Source organism: Sceloporus occidentalis, unplaced genomic scaffold, assembly GCF_023333645.1.
Source record: "Sceloporus occidentalis isolate IW3139 unplaced genomic scaffold, rSceOcc1.0.p SCAF_7, whole genome shotgun sequence".
NCBI classification, from domain to species: Eukaryota; Metazoa; Chordata; class Lepidosauria; order Squamata; family Phrynosomatidae; genus Sceloporus; species Sceloporus occidentalis.
Genome location: NW_028316987.1, coordinates 37,488,340 through 37,510,742, shown reverse-complemented (window position 1 = coordinate 37,510,742; position 22,403 = coordinate 37,488,340). Strand labels below are relative to the sequence as shown.

The window sequence follows — 22,403 nt, the reverse complement described above, 5'->3', positions numbered from 1 at the left end:
ATACTTATTATACATATTATAGTTTTTATACTATCTGAAGCAAGGTTGTGTTTTACCTTGATAACTGATTATTTTATTCATTGCAGACATGTAAGTCTAGAGCTCTCCAGATGTTACTGGACTACAGTTCTCATCTTCCTCCATCATTATTTATACTGGCTGGGACTGATGGGAGTTGCAGTATAATAACATCTGGAGGGTCCAAGGGTTTGGTTTCAGTTGCACTGCCTTTGGAATGATTGCTAGTAATTACTAAGGACATAGCATAATTATTATAGGCAAGGTGTGAAAATGGAGAAGGAATTTTGGCTTTGATACAGAGGAATTTGGCTGGTGGATTTAGAGCACCTCATGTACCTAGAACAATTATAATGTAGGAGGCCTTGTATAAGCAGTTATACATCCAGACAGTCACTAAAGAGCACAACTATTTACCAAAATAATCTGAAACAATTGCATCTTCTCTAAGCTCTTGTTTGAACATCTCAAGTGTCACTTTTAATTTAAGGGTACATCCATTGACACCTACTATATAATCTATTCCATTAAGATATTATAATGTAGCAAGGTTTGGGTAACACTAGCCCTGACATTTATTCTCGATACAAAGGCTCAGATCTTGTGCAAGGCAATAAGAGTTAAAGATTCCAAAATAGTTGCTTAATAGTGAACAATGAAGGTGTTGGTTTTTTCCTGATGAAGCAAGCACAAACAGTCCACAACACTGGAGATAGTGTTTGTAGTTATGTAGTTTCTAACATAAGATTTCCAGGTACAGATGGCCCTAGGATGTACAACTCCCTGGGCAGAGAGTGTCTTTGGGGCTTCCCATACATTTTATAGTGTTGCCATGTTGTTCTTACAGGTTTATGGTCTTGGCAGAGCTTATATTGTTTTGTTGCCTCTCAAAGTAAAGCCCTGTTCTGCTCCATTTTATCTAGAACAAATTACATCAGAGGCAGTCGAGAAAGAGGTAGATTGAAAAGCTAATAAATGGAATGTTTATTTATTTATGTCCAGGAAGTGCATTTCTATAGTCAATACCAGCTTGCAAAGAGCATTGAACAGATTGTTACTTTTTTAAAAAACCCGGGTTGTTGCAGATGACAGTGAAGAAACACTGAGCCACTGATATTTTCTTGGTGTCCAAAATGTTTGCCCAATGAATTCAACCCTGAGACGGCAAGCACCAGTTGCATGCACCAATTCACTTTCCCCTCGAAACTGAGAATTCATAGAATCATAGAATCATTGAATAATAGAGTTGGAAGAGACCACAAGGGCCATCCAGTCCAACCCCCTGCCATGCAGGAAATCACAATCAAAGCATCCCCGACAGATGACCATCCAGCCTCTGCTTAAAGACCTCCAAAGAAGGAGAGTCCACTACACTCCGAGGGAGTTTGTTCCACTGTTGGACAGCCCTTACTGTTAGGAAGTTCTTCCCAATGTTGAGGTGGAATCTCTTTTGCTGTAGCTTGCATTCATTGCTCCGGGTCCTAGTCTCTGGAGCAACAGAAAACAAACTTGCTCCCTCCTCAATATGACATCCCTTCAGATATTTAAACAGGACTATCATATCACCTCTTAACCTTCTCTTCTCCAGGCTAAATATCCCCAGCTCCCTAAGTCGTTCCTCATAGGGCATGGTTTCCAGACCCTTCACCATTTTAATCGCTCTCCTTTGGACATGCTCCAGTTTCTCAATGTCCTTTTTAAATTGTGGTGCCCAGAACTGGACACAATATTCCAGGTGGGGCCTGACCAGAGCAGAATATAGTGGCACTATAACTTCCCTTGATCTAGACACTATACTTCTATTGATGCAGCCTAAAATTGCATTGGCCTTTTTAGCTGCCGCGTCGCACTGTTGACTCATGTTCAACTTGTGGTCTACTTGGACTCCCAGATCCCTTTCACATGTAGTTTCATTCAGCCAGGTGTCACCCATCCTATATCTGTGCATTTCATTTTTCCGCCTTAAGTGCAGTACCTTACATTTCTCAGTGTTGAATTTCATTTTGTTAGCTTTGGCCCAGTTTTCTAGTCTATTCAGGTCATTTTGAAGTTTGGTCCTGTCCTCTGGGATATTAGCTTTTCCCCCTAGTTTGGTGTCATCTGCAAATTTCATAAGATTAAATACTGACTGTGTTGTACCAAGGTCCCTTTGAAATCAGTGGGATGAATAAACCATCTTGCTTTGTGATCAGTTTTACTAGGAACTAGATGCCTAAGGCACAAGCCTGTCTGATCTTGGTCAGCTCTGAATAGTTCTTGGATGGGAAACTGCCAATGAATCCTAGGTGTTACAGGCTATATTTCAGAGGAAGGTACTGGCAAAACTACCTCTGAGTGTTCCTTGTCTAAGAAAACCTTGTGAAATCCAGGGAATCACCATAAATTGACAGGTAACTTGAAGGCACATACATGCACACAGGTGCAGCTAGTTCAAACTGGATCCAGCCTTTCCTACAACGAAGACAGTTCTTACGCAATTAATTCATGTACTTCTAAATAAAGAGTTAAAGTGCAGATGTTTGCCTTGTTTTTTCTAGCGCTGTAGCAGTAGGGCAAAAATGCCTTTTCACTTCCCTCATTTATTCAATATATTTAATCAAAACACATGAGATCACAGATTGTTATAGAAATATATTTGGCAGTCTCTCCTTATTCAGTTGGATGGAGATATGTCATTTTAATTTGGATCTGTCTCCATCTATAACAATATATATTTGCTTTCTGAATAAGTGTTTGTTATTAGTGGTTTGGAGATGGACAAGGTACGTTTATGATAACTCTGAGACATACTCTGTTCTTGTTCCCAAAGTACATCTCTCATTTGATGTCAGTATGAATGCAGGGCAAACATTGCTCTCTAGACCCATAAAAACATAGGTTTGAAAATGATCTCTGGTTATCTAGTCTTATTTGGGCAGGAACTTCTTAGATCAGGGACCTTCACATTTCTCCAAGAAGAAGTACCACAGTGGCTCAATTGTTTGTCAGCCTTGTCTTTTTCTTACACATACCTTATTTTATCTGCAGTTTGTTTCTAATTGCTCAGAAAGTGCAGGTCACAGGTATATCACAAACTTAAACTGACATACTAGTTATTCCCACTTCCTATGGAAAGTGCTTCAAAGTAGGAACATAATTTTTTTCCACTTGAGTTTCTCTAATCCTCATGCCACGTTTTCCTCCCTGTCCTTGTTTTGTATCAGATTGTAAGACTGTGTTTTCTGCACACACAGAGTTTTGTGCACTTTTAAAAATACATATTTTGTAATCTCTGCATTTATTTATGCAATTGTAAATTTATATAATTTACATAGTTTATGTACTAATTTAAGTAACTAAAATGTGGCCATAGCATCTCAGAATTTCAAGGGAAAAATCTTTTTGCTCTTCCCTCATAGATCCATTTTTCTTACCATTTACTAAACAGGAACATACTGAATACAGTAGCTTTCCTGCTTCTCTTTCACAACCTTTTACAAACCCTGTATTATCTTTGTTATCATGCTGCATATGTTCTCTAATTTGTTTATGTTTTTTTTTAATGAAAGTGAGTGGAAGCCCTGCTGTCCGCAAGAATGCTCCAAAGACAGGCTGAACACCCATGGGCATTCTGCACTACTCAACCTCAAGCCACACCTCTTGGTTTTTCCCCATCCTGTCCCATACATGTGCACACCACCTGAGAATGGCAGTTACCTCCCTTTTCCTGCCCAGCTGCCATCCCATTGGATGCCCCATGCACACAGTCGCATGAGTGATACACCAGCCATAGAATGCATCACTATGCCCAGTGACACATTGGAAAGCACACTCATGAAGACCCTTCCCCCCATACATGCCCCCTTCCCCCCTTCTCCCCATGTTCCTCTGTTGAACTGTTTGGTTTGTTCATGTTTAATACATCCATTGCATTATTGGCAACTTATCATACTTTCAGTGTGTGTGTGACAGGTCAGTGGTGCAGCTGAGAGTGTTCCTGTTTTCTAAATTGAAGAAAAAAAGCATATGGCAAACAATGGTGCTGGAGGCTGCATTCTAGCAGCTGTACATGTTCTTTGGAACTGAATGTAAAATGGAGTAGCTGTAGCATTGGCAGGTAGCATTAGTAAACACTGTTTCATAGGGGTTCCATTCCTATTTGCAAGGTCAGTTCCAGAGAGTGGCATTGTGGGACTGCTGTTCAGTTCCATGGTCATTGTACTATGGGGTGTCACACATCTTAACATCTGTATGAGGATGCTGGGAGGGGTCATTCAGACTTTGGGGTTTGGGTGCTGTCAGTATGCTGCTGATACTCAGCTGTTTCTCCTTGCCATCAGAGTTATTTGGGGATGTGGAGGTGCTGGAGCAGTGCCAGGATGCTGTAATGGGCTGGATGAGGGTGAATAAACTGAAGCTGAATCATAATAAAATGATGGCTTTGTGGATTGGTGGTTCTCAAGTTTGGGAATTGGGTATGTTTCCTACCCTAGATGGGGTTGCACTCCCCCTGAAGGAGCAGTTTCATAGTCTGGAAGGAGCAGTTTCATAGTTAGATCCATTCTTGTCAGTGGAGGTTTACCGTAGATAGACTCAGTGGCTCTGAGTGCTTGAGGTCAGCTTTGACTGATCCACCAGCTATGGCCTTTTTGAACAGGGATAACTTAGCCATGTTAGTCCATGCACTGCTAACTTCCCAATTAGATTATTGCAATGCACTCACTCTGCATGAGGCTGCCCTTGAAGAGAACTTGGAAATTACAGCTAATGCAAAATGCAGCTGCTAGACTGCTCACTGGAATTCCATTCAGATATCATTTATCATCCTGCGATGCCACCACTGGGTATTTTATCACTGTTTATTATAGGGCCCGAACAGACAGGCCAGAATAAAGCTGCTTCAGGTCACTTTGGAGGTATGCTGTTTAAATGACACATGCATCTTAAGAGGCCAGAAACAGTGCCAAAGCTGCACTCTAGTCCTTAGGACTGAAGCGTGGCTTTGGCATGGCTTCCGGACTCTTAGGATGCATGCAGCATTTAAACAGCATACCTCCAAAGTGACCCAAAGCAGCTTTATTTTGGCCTGTCTGTGCAACAGAATGGCATTGGCAATCCCACCATGAATAAAAGTTCTGAGACAGCATCAAGATTTAATCATACATCACTTTTCCACGATATACTCAAAGTAGAACAGAAACTATCAACATATAAGTACAGTTGAAACAATCATAAATATAGTATTCATATTCACATTAGCAAGCTTGGTCTGGTGGTTGGGTAAAAAGACAGGGCATGGCAGCAGGGATCACCCTTACTGGAATACTTCCAGTTTCACCATTCTAACCCTAACTACTGCAGAAGACCATCCTGAAAAAGAGTTTCCCAAATATAAAAGTAGCACATTAAGATTATATCTTAATTCTGATGCTACTGAATTTCATGGATCTCAGCCAGTTTCAACCTTGTGCAACTATGCAATCGGTTGCAAAAGCTAGCGACCTGTGGATGAGACTGCCCCAGAAGAAGCAACCAGGCAGATCAGTGGACCTTCAGGTGAACATTGCAAGGCAAATACATCCCTGCTACAGTTTCACACGCAGAAGCATTTGATTCCTTTGTAGGATGAATATAATTTTAAGGTGATGAGGGGATTGTTGGTTTTTTTTTTTTTTTTTTTTTGCATTGCAGTAGACATTTCTATATAAAGTTAGGAAAAATAGTAGAACATGCTCCCTGCACTGTAGTTCACTATTTGTCATGTTTGTGAAAAGCTATGCCTATGAGTATTTTTCTATGAGATTTGTTATGTACCATGTATAATGCCCTAGCAAAACAACAAGAAAAGTGCCTTCACAAAATAATTAATTTAATTATTTGTAATTAAAAATCACCCACATACAAACAAATGTCTATATAAAAGCCAGGATCTTCTTGTTGCATAATTTTAGTATGTCCCATAGGGCTAAAGACTGCATTTCAAAATGTCTGCTTAAATGAACTCCTGGCAAATGGATGGGCAGAGTATCTGGGATTTTTGCTTATTTTAAGCTAGCAGAGTTTTTTATGTTGGACATTTTGCATATTAGCAAGAGGAAATGTTCATAGTAACTCAGTGTAGTTGGGCTCCATAACCTATTTTCCTGCAATGGTGTTTTGATTTCTTTTTCTTTTATTTCTCCTTCTTTTTGCTTTTAAAGTTTTTGTTAGCATGAAAAATGAACACCAGAAGAGAAAAAATTCAAGGGGATGTTGTATTTAATTATTCAAAAATTGTTCCTCAGAAGAAAGACCAGACAAATTAGCACAGCAATATAAAAGCAGACCAACAATGCCTTTAAATAAAACCATCTCTATTTAATAAGCATTGATTTGTCAGCCAAGTTAACAGAGTTTCAAATCCTATATATAGAGGATATTAAATACGTTTTTACATGTGTTTGGAACATAATAAGATCACAAGCTTTATCTGGCCAAGCCCCAAATTCTAGACATTGGATCATTTTACTGATGCTAATACTCCATTAACTGGGATTCATACAGATATAGCCCTTTACCATTTTTAATGGGCTAGATGATCTGCTCCCAACCCCCTACCCCTTCCCAGCCCAGCATTAATTGTAGTACATCATTTGGTATGTCCTGATATTAACCACATGCCCTTGCAAACTGGGATTTGAAAACAGAAACGGTCAATAGTTCAATCAGTATCATATTTATTTTATGTTATCTTTTACATTTATGCCCTATTTCTCCCAGGTGTCCATCAGAAATATAACTACACAAAAATATCAATATAAAACAGTCAAGCAAAACATCATTAAAATAAAGACAACTGCTAAAATGAATCTCAAAACACTTACAAATCATCTTATGTGCCAAAGGTTTAAATAAAAACATATTCTGTGCACTGTACCCATTAGAGATGTAAACAGATTATCCTTAGGTAATAACAGATATAATAATATAATAATCATTATATTAATATTATATTATAAAATATTATAAAATTTTATATTAATAATAAATATAATAATAATAGATAACAGATCTCCTTTGACAAAGAGTTACCAGAGCCTGAGAGCAGTCAAAAAGCAAGGTCCTTTCTCAAGTTCCACAAAAATATGCTTCAGATGTTGATAGGCCCTAAATCCTGAGCAGATTCATATGAAGGACAGGTTGCCCACCTGTAACTATAGTTCTTCAAATGGTCATCTGTGAACTCACACAACCCATACATCCTCCCCTCATTGTGTCCTCTTGAGATCATTGAGTGCTACTGTTTGTCATTCATGGAACTGAGAAGCATACAGATAAAGTGCCTGCATGTTGGTTGGAGTTACCACCGAAAAGCTTATGTAATAGCTCTTGAAGCTCTAGAACGGTGCACTGCATAGGCACAGATTACCCATTTGTGTGAGTCACAGACACCGTAAAGAGGAATGTGGTCTTTCAGCCTTAAATTACATAGGAAGGTCATAGGGCATAACAGTACTCTGAATTAAGCTTGGAAATGGGATGGTAGTCAGTGAAGCTGTTGGAATATGGGGTAAAATGGTCATTCATGTCATGGTGTGATTGCCATAAAGTTAAAGGTTTTCTTTCTGCTTGAGAAAAAAAAAAGACCAGATCCAAGCTTTAGTGACAGGGTTATGTGTGGTTTTTTTTAATGACAGAAGCAATACACTGACCAGCTAAATAGATGAGTTGAAAGAATGACAGATTCAAGGAAGAACCATTTGAAAATGAACCTAGAATTTCAGAATTTGAAGTAGAAGAGGTCCTCAGAGCACTTGGAAGAAATAAATAATCAGGAATTAATGCTTTACCAACAGAGTTATTTCAATCTATAGACATGGAATCCAATCACATTCTAACAAAAATCTGCCAACAAGCATGGAAAACAAACACTGATCCGTAGACTAGAACTGTTCGATATACATTCCCGTCCTCAGGAAAGAGGATGCCAATTGAAGTAACCACTGGATTTTTGCACTGATCTCCTATGCGAGTAAAGTAATGCGCAAGATTTTACAAGAAATACTTTTACCATTAATGGAGCAATAAATACCAGATGTCCAAGCTGGGTTCAGAAAAGGAAGAGGCACCAAAAAAAAAATTCAGTAGAAGACCAACCTTTACAAGCTTTATAGATTATAGCAAAACCTTTGATTGTGTAAATCAAGAAACACAATGGTTTTCTGAAAAGGAAATGGGTGCATCACAAACTCTGATGGTTCTGATGTGTAAGCTATACTCTGGGGGGGGGGGGTGTCCACTAACAAGACAGAATATGAAGAAAAGGGTCCCCATAAACCATTGCTGTTTCCATTGGCAAGAGGATAGCTGGGTTTTATCACTCTGTTTAACTTATATTTATAATTTATTATACATTATAAGACACAGAGGACAGAGGCATGAAAAATAGAGGGATGATACCATATGAGTTGTAAAAAAAAATAGCTTGGCATGACTACTGATTAGAGTTAAGGAAGAAAGGAAAAATAATTATCACAGGTGATTTACATAGTTTTAAAGTGGGTCCTGAAGGTATAGAAATTAAGAACTCTTATACCTTGACTCAGTCATTAATCTAAATGAAGACTAGAGGGTGACTAAGGGTTAATTAAAAGGGAACTATGAGGAAATAGGTTGGATCCTCAAGTGCAAAAATATATTATTAAATACCAAAGTCAGAATCTGTGCTGTATTACTTATGATTTCTATATATGGTTGAAAAGCTTGACAGTGAAGAGAGCTGACAGGAAGAGAATCAACTCATTTGAAATATGTACAAGTGGGGAGTTCCACAAATACCATGAACTACTAAAAGCAATCAAATTAATGGGTCCCAAATGAATGACGCATGGAATAAAGAGCCATATGAAGAGGAACCCAAAATTTTAAAAAAACAAGGTAGAGGCTTCAATAAGAGAAACTGGGAAAAATAGATCACCAGGAACAGATTATATTCAGATCAAAGTGCTATGATCCACACTGACAGAATCAATTCTAATGCTAACCAACATATGTCAGCAAATATGGAAAATAAAATCATGGCCAACAGATTGGAAACAATCAATATACATCCCCATCCATAAAAAATGAGACACAAAAGACTGCAGCAGCTATAGGACCATAGCATTAATCTCCCATGCAAGCAAACATAGACTCCAATCATACATGGAGAAAGAAATCTCAAAGGTCCAAGCAGGGTTCAGGAAAGGAAAGTACTAAATACCACGTTGCAAACATATGTTGGCTAATGGGGCACATCAAGGAATTCCAAAAGAAAATAAGCATGTGCTTTATAGACTATAGCAGAGCCCTTTACTGTATAGATCATGAAATGGTATGGAATGCCCTTAAAGACATGGGAGCACCACCACATTTGATGAGGAATCTGTACTTAGGATAAGAGGCTACTGTTAGACTGGAATATGGAGAGTGGTTCTCAATTAGCAAAGGGGTCAGTCAAGGCTGCCTCTTGCCCCTTGTATGCAGAAAATATAATATGAAGAGCAGGTTTGGACAAAGAAGGAGCAGTGAAAGTAGGAGGAAGGAAAATCAACAATCTAAGATATTTAGATTACTACTAGCAGAAATCATCACAGACCTGGAACTACTACTAAGGAAGATCAAGGAAGAAGGTAGAAAAATAGATTTACTGCTCAAGATAAAGAAAGCAAACATCATGGCCACAGAAGATCTACACAAATTCAACATAGACAATGAGGAAATAGAAATAGTAAAAAAAAGTCTTCGTACCTTGCAGCAAACAGTTCAGAATGGGGTCTGCAGTTTGGAAAGTAGAAGAAGACTGGGAATGTGGAGGGCAATTATGAAAGAACTAGAAAAGATCCTAAAGAGTATAGATATACAACTGAGTACGCAACTTAGAATTGTAAAAACCATTGTATTCCTTACTACCATGCATAGATGCAAGAGGTGGATAGTGAAGAAAGTGGATAGGAAGAAAATCAATGTACTGTATTTCAGATCTGGTGCTGGAGTAGAGTGTTAGGAAGCCGTGGACAGTCAAAAAGACAAACAAATGGGCCCTAGAACAGATCAAGCCTGAAATTTCCCTGGAATCTAAGATGATTAAGCTGAAGCTGTTGTATTTTGGCCATATAATAAGAAGGCATAGGAAAAGACAATAATGCTAATAAAGGTAGAGGGAAGTGGAAAGAGAGGCAGGCACATGCTTGATGGATGGATTGTATTAGGGAGGTAACAGTTATGCATTTACAAGACCTAAGCAGGAGTCTTGGAGGTGTCTCATCCACAGGATCACCATGAGTTGGGATGGACTCAAAGGTGGTTAACAACAACAGAGTAAATCAATCCTAATCTTGAAGCCTGAAGACTGATGACTGAGCTGAGACTATCATGCTTTGGATATGTCGTAAGGTGACATGACTCATTGGAAAAAATGTTAATGCTCAGAAAAGCAGAAGGCAGTAGGAAAAGAGGAAATCCAAATTACAAGTGGATAGACTCAATCTAGAAAGCCATAACCCTGAGTTTGGAAGACCTGAGCAGAGCTGTTAATAATAAAGTGTCTTGGAAGTCTCTCATTCATAAGTCAAAGCCAAGTTTATGGCAAACTACAACAACAATACAAAAGAAAAACAGAACAAATGTCACTTCAAAAGAAGCGTTACTTCAAGGCAGTACTGAACTATGTAAATCATGGTTTTCCAAATTTCACTCAGATGTGGCACACCATTTTCTGAACCAAAACTGTCTGCTGGCTTCACTCTTATATTCTCAAATGTTTCCTTTTGGAAGTGTAACAACTGGCTGTCTTCACAAGCGTCCATGTATCTCCTGCCCAGCCACATCACTTGGTATTCTGTGGGACAAAGCCAGAACAAAAATCCATGCAGTTACGTAGTTCATGATGCTGTATTATTACATGACTGAATGCTGGTGTAAACTCTACTCTGCATATTAACCAAAACTAAATAAGCAAATAAAATCACATCATTTAAACAGTAAGCTGTTATGATCAAAGGCTCAGTACAATTAAAACAGGCAATTAGAGAAAAGAAAACAGAAATAGGGTCAGAGCAGAAATGATTGGTTTAGGAAAAAAGAGAGCAATTTGGCTATTTTGAATCACTGCCCACATGGCCTGAGAAACTAACTTTTTTTTAGGTCTGAAGGAATCAGAATCCAGCTATTAGACAGACAACAGCAAGTAGCAAGTCATTTTGGCAGTGGTTAAAAATAATTGGATAAATTGTGAAAAGCAACTGCAAGAAATGAAAATGATTACTGGCAGAAACTATCAACAAATGTTGCTGTCAAAAAGGGAAATTATTCTATTAATTAGATGGGAAAGAACCCTTTTATTTATCACATTTTTATCCCACCATTTCTCCAAAGAGCTATGGGCAGTCCACAGTCAGCCTTGCTGACTGTCCTTTGTGTTCAGGGAGGTGGGTCCTCTGGTTAGGAAGCTGAAAGAGATGGAGGCACAGGTGGTCATCTCATCTCTTCTCCCAGTTGAAGGGCATGGTCCAGGAAAAGAGAGGCAAATAGCAGAGGTGAATAGCTGGTTCTGCAGATGGTGCATCAAGAATGATTTGTATTTTTGGATCATGGGCTGCGGTTCCATGAGGGGGGACCTCTGGCAAGGGATGGGTTGCACCTCAACCCAGCTGGCAGAAACGTTTTTGCCAACAGTCTCAAACCTTTGATCAGGAGGGTTTTAAATTGAGTTATGAGGGGGAGGAAGACAGTACTTAAGAAGGCAGGAATTCATCAAGGGCTGGAGATAATAGTCAAACTATTATTGAGGGAACAAGGCAAATACAGTGCACCCTTCTTTTACACAGAGATCCTTAGGTGGGAGTGACCATGTTTTTCTGGAATTTGTTATACAGTGGAAAGGAGAAGCCAGGCATAGTCATATATACATTTTAGACTTTAGGAAAGCTGATTTCAATAACCACAGGGAAATACTGGGGGTGATCCTGTGGTCAGGAATAGTAAAAGAGAAAGAGGTTCAGGATGGATGGGAGTTTCTCAAAAGGGAGACACTGAAGGCACAATTTCAAACAGTTCCAATGAAGAGGAAAAATGGGAGGTGTTTCCAGAAACCAGGAGGGATGACTAAGGAACTTTCAACTGAGCTAAGTTTTAAATGGAACATATATAAGAAATGGAAAAGGGTGGAAATCACCATGCTGAAATTCAAACAATTAGCTAGCACATGTAGGGGTAAAGTCAGAAAAATAAAAGCACAGAATGAGCTCAAACTTGCTAGAGACGTTAAGAACAACAAAAAGGGCTTTTTGGGGTATGTCAGTAGCAAAAGGAAGAATATGGAAATAGTAGGGCCCCTGCATGGAGAAGATGGCAAAATGCTAATAGAAGACAGAGAAAAGGCAGAATTACTCAACACCTTCTTTATCTCAGTGTTCTCAGAAAAGAAAAAGGGTGTTCAGCCTGAGGAAAGCGGAGCAGAGGACAGAATAGGGGAATTTCAGCACAGAATAAGTAAAGAGGAAGTACAGGAATGTCTGGTTAATCTAAATGAATTTAAGTCTCCAGGACCAGATAACCTACATCCAAGGGTATTAAAAGAACTGGCAAATGTCATCTCAGAGCCATTGCCAATAATATTTGAGAATTCATGGCGAACAGGAGAAGTCCCAGCAGACTGGAGGAGGGCCATCTTCAAAAAGGGGGAAAAAGAGGATCCCAACAATTATCAACCAGTTAGTCTGACATCAATACTAGAAAAGATTCTAGAGCAGATCATTAAACAGAGAGTCTGTGAACATTTAGAAAGCAATTCCATAATCACAAAAAGTCAACAAGTCACACCAGACTAATCTGATCTCCTTTTTGATAAAATTACCAACTTGATAGACAAAGGGAATGCTGTATATACAGTATATCTGGATTTCAGTAAGGCCTTTGACAAGGTCCCCCATGATATTCTTGCAAACAAGGCAATAAAATGTGGGCTAGGCAATGCAACTGTTAGGTGGATTTGTAATTGGCTTATCGGCCGAACCCAAAGGGTGCTCAACAATGGCTCCTCTTCATGATGGAGAGAAGTGACCAGTGGGGTGCCACAGGGTTCTGTCCTGGACCCAGTGCTATTCCACATCTTTATCAATGACTTGGATAACAGAATTGGTGGCATACATCAAATTTTCAGATGACACCAAATTAGGAGGAGTAGATACCCTAGAGGACAGGATCAAAATTCAAAATGACCTTAACAGATTAGAAGGCTGGGCCAAAACTAACAAACTGAATTTCAGCAGAGAGAAATGGAAGATACTGCACTTAGGTAGAAAAAATGAAATGCACAGATATAGGATGGGGGACACTTGGCTTAAGGAGACTCCATGGAAAGGAATCTAGGAGTCCTAGTAGACCACAAGTTGAACATGAGAACTGTGTGATGTGGCAGCTAAAAAGACCATGCTATTTTAGGCTGCATCAATAGAAGTATAGTGTCTAGATCAAGAGAAATAATAGTGCCAGTCTATTCTACCTTGGTCAGGCCTAACCTGGAATACTGTGTCCAGTTCTGGGCACTACAATTCAAAAAGGACATTGACAAACTAGAACATGTCTAAAGGAGGACCACCAAAATGGTAAAGGGCCTGGAAATCATGCCTTATGAGGAAAGTGTTAAGGAACTGGGTATGTATAGCCTGGAAAAGAGACAGTTAAGAGATGATATGATAGCCCTGTTTAAGTATTTGAAGGAGTGTCACATTGAGGATGGAGCAAGCTTATTTTCTGCTGCTCCAGAGAACAGGATCCGGAACAATGGATGCAGGCTACAGGAAAAGAGATTCCACCTCAACATTAGGAGGAACTTCCTGGCAGTAAGAGCTGTTTGACAGTAGACCACACTTCCTTGGAGTGTGGTGGAGTCTCCTTCTTTGGAGGTCTTTAAACAGAGACAGGATGGCCCTTGTGGTCTCTTCGAACTCTATGATTCTATGAAAACCTGACAGTTTTGTTTGACTTGTGTTGCTCAAAAACTCACCACCATTCTCATCTAGTCCAAATTCCATGTTGCCTTGAAAGGCCTTTGTTTTATTTCCCAGATTGAAATTTGTTTATATTATGATACCACAGTTCTTCATCTGTGCATTTTGTTTATTAGAAATTATTCTAATGTTGGTGCCAATCGGGCCTCTAGAGGAAGGGAGGTTCAACAACCAGGGTGCCAGTACAGAAAAGGCACTCTTCCATGCCCTCTTGCAATGTATTTCCCCTATTAATGGGACAAAGAGAAGCCCCTGTAGTAGATTTCATTTCTCAGATAGGTGGGGGGGGGGAGAGGGGGGCACATCCTCATGTATTAAGGTCCCAAGCCATTGAGAGTTCTAAATTACTGTCAGAAACATGAATTCAGAATGGAAATGTACTGGCAGCCCATGCAGTTCCTTCAGAACAGGTATTATTGGCTTTCTGACAGAATCCAGAAGATAAGCCTGGCACTGCCTTGGATTGATGCTCATATTTTTATTACATGGATGTTAGTCAAGGGCAGGAAGGTGATGTGCCCTGTGGTACCTGCTTCTTTACAACGGCAGTTTCTAATTTTATGACATTTCTTGATATGCAGAACATACCAAAGAGGCTCTTCTTTCTTCTGTTTTGTTGTTGTTGTTGTTTTTATAGCACTGTAAATGTACACAACGCTGTACATACAAATGATTTTAAAAACAAACAAACAAAAAACTCCAGCAGATAACATGACTTTTCTGCCTTGCCCAGGGAATAATAAGCACCAGACCCTCAGATAGTCTTTTATTTATTTTGCCTTGATAAAGTGATCTGTAATTGTCTGAAAGTTTGAATTATATCCATGGGTGGTAGAAACAGGCAAATTACAATTGAAATGAAAGTGGCTTTGACCTCTGCACTGCACATTAGAAAGTCACTGGAATGAAATTTATGGTTCCCTCTCCTGCCTGATTTAATCCAGAAGTTTTCTTCTCTTCATCTGGAAGATAAATAGAATGAATGGTCTTAATGCTTGATTATGGTGTAATGAGCAGGATGGAGAGCAATGCCTTCAAGGATATCTCTGAATGTGAGGAATTCAGTAATTGCTACTTTCTGAGCCAAATATGCTCTGTGCTCAGTCATGTAGCAGGTGCAATTCTACCTGGCTGAGTAAACTTGCCAAAGTGGAAGATATTTACCACTCAGCCGATTTTCTGAAGAATTTTGCAGACATTCATAGCCTGATTAGGTGGCTTAAGATGCAGCTTCTTGAAAAAGAAGCAGGACAGAATATGTGGTTTGGACAAATTCTTAAGAATGTTCTTGCCTTTTTCCTAGGAAGTGCTTTTTATTTTAGTAATAGTAGATTGCTAAAATAAGATGAATTGGTTTACATTTCCTTTTCTCCTTTCAATCTCATTATCACATAGCCAGAAAAGTGTCAAAATTACTAAAACTCTTCACCATACCATTGGCTCCTATCCCTTTCAGTGTTTCTCTTTCTCTTCCATAGCGTTAGGATTAGCTAACTGACAGTCAGCGTGTTTTCAAGTTATATTTTCTGACCCGTGAGGTTTAGAAACTTGCCTTATTTTTTAGTAGTGAACTTTTCCAAATCGTATGCATGATAACAGCTATAAAACTAGAGAAACTGAACAACTTGCTTAAGGAAATTGGTGGTTTTTAGTAGTCTTGTGTGGCTTGCTAATATAAAAAGAATTGTTCTGCTTATTATTTCTGTTTTTTCCCCTAGGTTGCACTTTTGAAGGAAACTCATATAACAGCTCAGAGTCATGGCAGGCCCCAAACAAACCTTGTGTGATGCACCAATGTCAGGTAATTAGTGTTCCAACAGACATTTTCAGTTTTTAATTTTTAAAATATATTTTTAAATATATATTTTATTGGACTTTAAAAGTATAATTGCAAAGAAAAGAAATATAGAAAGTAATAGAGGAAAAGAGAAAGAAAAAGAAGGGTATAGGAAATGCATAAGATATGAATAAAGGCGAGGCATATGTGTTTATATAAGCTTACCATTCTTTGAAAAATACATTTTCTCGAAATTGACGACTATCCCTTTGTGTGTAGCTAAAGCAGTAAGATTTTTTGACCAATGGGTGGTGAATATCCATCTTTCCAGCCTTAGAGCCTTAAGTATTTTTGAACAGTAAAAGCACAGAGCATCCAACAATGCTGCCCTCTGCTAAGTTCTGCATTACAAGGTGTAATTTTAAAGAACATATGGATCTACAAATACCAAAGATTTTTCTAATATGCATCCAACCAAAAAGAACTAATCCCTGAACATGCCCACATCATAGGTCACAAGGAAGCTTTATCTCCACTGTATTGCAAACATTTGGTTTAAGCAAACAGTTTCTTTTCCCCCAAAAAAGGGTGTAGAGATTTCCAATTAATACAAAACTTCATTTTTTGGACATTTCTAGTATTTATAAAGCTCAAGAAAAAAGGACAATGCTCCCTTGTATTGATTCATTTTATAAAATAGACTAGGGGAGGGGAATTAAATGAATAAATGGATAAATAATAAATGAATAATAAGGTAAGTGAAGAATGGAAAGCATCATTGGCATAAGGGTAGTACTGTATGTATTCTTTTGCTCAGACGTAGCCTATGAAAATAGCAAGAAAATAAAGATCTCCCTGAGGAAAAACCCAGGACTTTCTGTGAAAGTACTTTTAGGCAGAGAAATGGATTCAAGATGTTAAAAGGCTGGGATTTTAAAAACCTGTAGTGTTTATATTAAATATAGAACTTACCATTAGACTTCTCAACCCTTAAAATATTGTATATCTAAATGTTGCTTGCTCTTAATATTTGTGGGGAGCTAAACAGTAAAACATTGGTTTTTGCACCATTTAGTTGAAAATGAACTTGAGTACCCAAGTTTGGTTAGATTCAGGTAGGATCAGAAATACATGTCTAAGACCACTAAAGTGAAGTTCACCACAGAGAAGATAGAGAGGTTGGAAGCTTGTTTTATTCAGGGAGCTGTGGCTTAGTTTGTTCCAGATGGTGTGAACATCCACTAAATATTGAGTTTTATAGTCTACAGACCCTGTTAAACTTGACCTTGTATAGGCAGGTATATATAGTTTCTTTGTGAAGACATACCTTTCACCTGCAGAAATTTGTATGACAGAGTGGCCTCCGGGACAGAAATAGGTTTGCCATGGTGAACCACATTAGTTTTGAGAAAGCTATAATGTTTCTCAGAATATTTCTAAACACAATGCAAAGCATTGATAATGACCTGTAAAAACCAAGGCTGAGATCCTGCATGGTGCTGTTGGAATGGAAAGCTCTGCTTAGTGATCACAGTCTCACAAATTACTTTCCTACTGCTGATGTAAGCTTTCAGTGACCAGTGCAGGGGGGATATGCTAACAGCTTGGTAGTTTTTCTGGCTGTGCTTCTGTAGCTGGAGGCACAAAGATGTCTTCTCAAAGGTCAAGAGGATCCTCAAGGGTCCAAAAGGCTGTTGTCATATCCAGATGCTGAAACAGATACTGCCCAAATGTCCTTGACTTCTCCCAACTGTTAAGTGGCCAAGAGGAGCAACAGAGGAGTTGGTTGCACAGCCTGAGAATTGCGTGAAAGAGGTGCTGAATGCAACAAATACCGAAAGAGCTGTAATTCCTGTGTGTATCACCAGCAGAATTCTGGCTTGTGAGTGGTGATCCAGGTACTTCAAGGACCACCTTTTCCCCATGAACCTGCCTATGTTCAGTTTGGCTCAGAGGCCCCTCTTTGGGTTTTGCTGTGATTGCATGAGAGGCAGATTATGATTGTAGACAGGACATCTCTATGATGGTGCCGTGGATTTGGCAGTCTCTCCCAAGAGAGACTTACTCAGTCCCACATCTATTTATATCTGTGACAACTTGCTCATATGGTAATATGTTAATGTTGTTCCATTACCTTGCCTCCTCCATAGTTGTAGGCTGACATTTGTAAGTAAGAAAAGCCTGCAGCACTGGGAGATCAAGGTAAATAATCCAAAGCAGTATGGAGATAGAATGATGCCAAGTATATATACACTGGTAGTTTATAATAATTGTATGGCTGTTGATGAAGTGTTTACTCCTGGGCTTCATATGCTTCTTCCAGTCAGTGTTCCAGTGGAGGACTGGGCCCTGCCACCTTCATTTTAAATCTTAGATTTGGAACTTTGTAAAAAGAAAGTCTTTCTCTTTTCCTCTCTGCTTGAGCATTTGAACAGTTCTCTCAGAAATCGGCAAACTTTACACAGAGATCTGTCCTACCCCTGTTTCTGTACTTATCAGGAAGTTAGCTTCTGGAGCAAGGAGTGCAGATCATTTGCTTGACTCATATCAGCAGAACCATCAAAGATAAGAAGCTTCCATCCCACAGGATGAGAATCTTTTATCTCTTCTCATAAGCCTCTTTCCTCCAAGGATGTAGAGTGGGAAGAATGTTTTTATCAGCCCTGTTACTCGGAAAACAGAATGGTGGATTATTTTCACATTTCCTGTGGGCTTCAGACTTTTGATAAGATTGGCATCTTTCTTTTCTTACTCTTGTTTTGTTATCTTAAGTTTACTGCCCTGGAGATAGATATTGCAGGGGCAGCTTGCAAGACTCAGATGTGCCTTTACTTTCAGGTTAATCTCCTTATGGGCCACAATAAATAGATAAAGGGGTTAATGCAGTTGTCAGTCCAAACTAGAATTGGCCCACTTAAATCAGTGGAACTTACTTAGGTGTTGATTTACCAAGTTTGTATTGATTCAATGAGTCTGCACTAGTTTGGAGTAACCAATGAATGTGTAAAACACAACTATACCAACCGGTTTTCCTATGAGAATATCCACAAGGATACTCTGAATTGTTAAGGGGGTCCAAAACTCAACCCAAAGCCTGAGATATACTCCCTGATCAGTTCTTTCATGTTCTTCACATGAAGCTTACCATTTAAAGCAATCTTTTAGACAACCTCTTGGGCTAAATGGCTCTCTTAGTCACAACTCTGCTCCTTCTCCATCAAGCCACAATGCCAGTTTTTTTAAACTGAAAAACCATGGAGTATTTTTTGTAAAAGGGAGCGGTGATGGTGGTGGTGGTTTATGTACAAATTTAGAACGATGAAATGGTGGATGAGGGAAAGATGCACAATTTATTCCATATCTGACATTTCTTCACTTCAAACTGGCTTCCCCAGATTCTTCTCTAGTTGTGGAAATAGGAAAATGTACTTCTTTATAGGGTTTTGGTACTTTGTGGAGCAAAAAAATCAGTTGGGTTACAGTTTAGCATGGAGAAATGTATGAATAAAGGGTAAAGCAACCCTCCTTTTCCCACCAGTTCTTTGCCCTATGTAAAGCAGCATTTCATTTGAAGAAAAAGTGTGTCCACTGTTAATAACTAGCTGGTTATCATCTGCTTGTTATTATTTGTTCCTTTCTTAAAACATATACCTTACTATTAAATTAATTTTATTTTGTTCTCATTTATTTTTAGTCCTCCCAGTAACAAACCATTTCTGGTGAGATGATGTAATACTAAGAGGATATATAGTATTCTAGTAAATGAGTTTGGAGGGGATAAAGTATAAAATATATACAAACAGCTAAAATGCCTGGAAGGAGAGGAATATTTTTGTCTGATGTGGGTGCCAGGGAAATCTCCTTGTGGAAGGCATTCTGGAAGTGGACTGCCCTCTCCTCCTTCTCTTCGCTGCCATCTTGATAAGAAGAAGGAGGGCTCTGAAGATGAACGGAGGATCCAGGCAGTTACATGTGGGTCCAAAACACACTGCAGAAATACTGCAGCTCAGTGCTAGGGAGTCCTGGGACTTATAGTTTAATGTGGCACCAGAGCTCTCCGATGGAGAAGGCTAAATGTCTCACAAAACTACAGTTCACAGAATTCCCTAGCATTGAGCCAGAACAGTTAAAGTGGTCTCAAACTGGATTATATCTGCTTTGTGTTTTGGACTGTGATGATCCTTTAGATGCTCTCACTCCAACCTATTTAGGGCTTTAAAGGTCAACATTAACATTTTGAATTGGGCACAAAATTAGACAGGAAGCTAATGGAGCTAACAAAACATTGCCATCTCCTGATTAGATCAACGAGACCCAGTTATTAACCTAGCATTTTGATTATGGACTAACTAAAGATTTTGCTCCATTTTCAAATATGCTTGTGATAACACATGTGTGTTTTGGAAAGTTGCATTTGGCATTTATATATACATTCATGGAGAAAAGTGTCATCTCAGATTGGTTTGGCTAGTAAGAGCTTTTTCATATTCTCTAAAGAATACTAAAAAGAATCCAAGTGTCTTTCTTGTGCAGTTTGTTGTGCACATGTTATAAAGTAAACAACATTCAGCTTTATTATAAAATATGAATTATGCTTTAATTGTGACAATGTCTTAACACTGATTACATATTTTACTATTACATTAATTGGTGTTATTTGTGCATATCTGCATGTACAGTGTATGTGAAAATTTGTGCATATACACAAATACAAATGACCTCTTTTGTGTCTATACTGTGCTTTTTTCCTCTTTTCTCTTTATAGATTTTAATTTATGTTGGTTTCTTATTCTCTCTGGTAGGAAGGAGTGATAACAGAATCTGAAATTCAATGCATTGTTCATTGTAAAAACCCTTCAAAACAGCCAGGAATGTGCTGTCCCACATGTCCAGGTAAGATTTCAAAGATGCACTTATAATAAAATATATTTGATAATACAGCAAATCTGGCATTCCTGTGTTAATTTTTAAGGTTAAATAGCATGATTATCAGCTTTGGGGAATGGAATGGGAACAGAAATGAATGACTATAAATGTTTGGTTGGCCAAACTTGCTTAAGGTTGATTGGGATTTTAGTTCAACAAAACTGTATATTAACAGGATAGCAAAAGTTGCCCTATAAAGTGTTTTATGTTTCTGCTTCCCAGCCCCTTTCCTTCCCAGATCCTATGGGATGAGGGGCCCAGATGTCCATACATATGTGTGTGCATATATATGCAAATATATATGCATTCTCTATGGTGTTTCAACTCTATCTTGATCTTGAACAATGTACGAAACAAGAAAGACCGCCTACCAAACATATTTGGATACAGATACAGTGCCACTCCATATATTATTACTACCCTTTCTTGCATTTCATATGATTAAAAGTTTACTCAAGCTAACATTATCTTATCCTAGAATAGTATGAATTTCTATATGGATATTCCAGAGTTGGGTGTTAGTTCACAGTTCTCACAGAAAACCAGCCACACTTTGTTCTTGTCCTCTTATCCACTAATCACTTGGTTGGTCATGATGCTCCCTTCCTCATTGTGTGTGTGTGTGTGTGTCTGTGTGTATAATATCGATTTTGGGATGATTTTTAGTAAACATCTGACATGTACCAAGCCATAGCTAAAAACCAATGAAACAGCTTATTTCAAATACGTGTTAATTTCCCATGCAGTCAACCATAAGCCAGTTCCACCTAGTTTCTGCATCGGTCTAAGTTGGTTTTAAAAAAAAAAGGCACAAAAATTCAGATTATTATTTTTTGTGTGAAAAACTACATTGCAATATTTGTAAAGGAATGCAGTCTGAAATGGTAACTGTGCTTTAGCCTGCATATTTGTCCCAGAAATGCATAGTAGGTTGGCTTACTTAAATTGTGGATGAATCCAAAATCTTCTTCAAGCCACATCTGGCCAGCTTCATGTTGTCTACTTCCGACTCACTGGCTCACAGATGCTTTCTAGAGCTCCGACTGGAGTTTCTTGTAGGAGGTTGATTCTGGCACTTCCATGTGTGCAAAGCACATGCTTTATGACCAATTAATAATTCCTCCTGCACTCATAGGTTCTTTAAAAAAAATATTCTAGTTTCTCCTCCTGAATAAAAATGAAGAGAAGTTAGCACTACTGGCTTGGTGGCTTTCTTTCTTTCTTTCTTTCTTTCTTTCTTTCTTTCTTTGTCCCCCTTTCTTTTGTTTACTCCGCTTCTGACATTACACCCCACCTGGTCACTTTTGTTTCCATCAGGGTTTCTTCACAGCTGTCTTGTCCTATGTAAAAAATGAAAGAAAATCAGCACAGATTGTTCCTCCTTTTCTTCATCATAAGCAATGTTGGTCTTATATCTTCATTAATTAGGATACAAATTGACACCCCCCCCCCCCGTCCCAATGCTTATGATGCCTGTATTTACATGTTGCAATCATTGTGGTATTCAAGGACAATCTATGAAGATTACATAGTTGTGATTTTTTCATGTCTGTTAAAACCTAAATTCCTGAGATGCTTAATACATTGTTGAGCACTCTCTACTTAATGCATTTTAATTAAGTTTATAGACTCTTGCGGTTATAAAGATAAGATTTAAAATGGTAATGTGGTGC

General features: G+C 38.6%; 1 protein-coding gene across 1 annotated transcript in view; it reads left to right on the top strand.

Annotated features, from left to right (window-relative positions):
• BMPER (BMP binding endothelial regulator) overlaps positions 1–22,403 on the top strand; it is a 231,281-nt gene that overhangs the window by 43,558 nt on the left and 165,320 nt on the right. The window contains exons 4-5 of the mRNA XM_089532445.1: positions 15,746–15,828; positions 20,607–20,697. Of these exons, the coding sequence (XP_089388571.1) occupies positions 15,746–15,828; positions 20,607–20,697 (174 nt within the window). The remainder of the gene's footprint in view (positions 1–15,745; positions 15,829–20,606; positions 20,698–22,403) is intronic.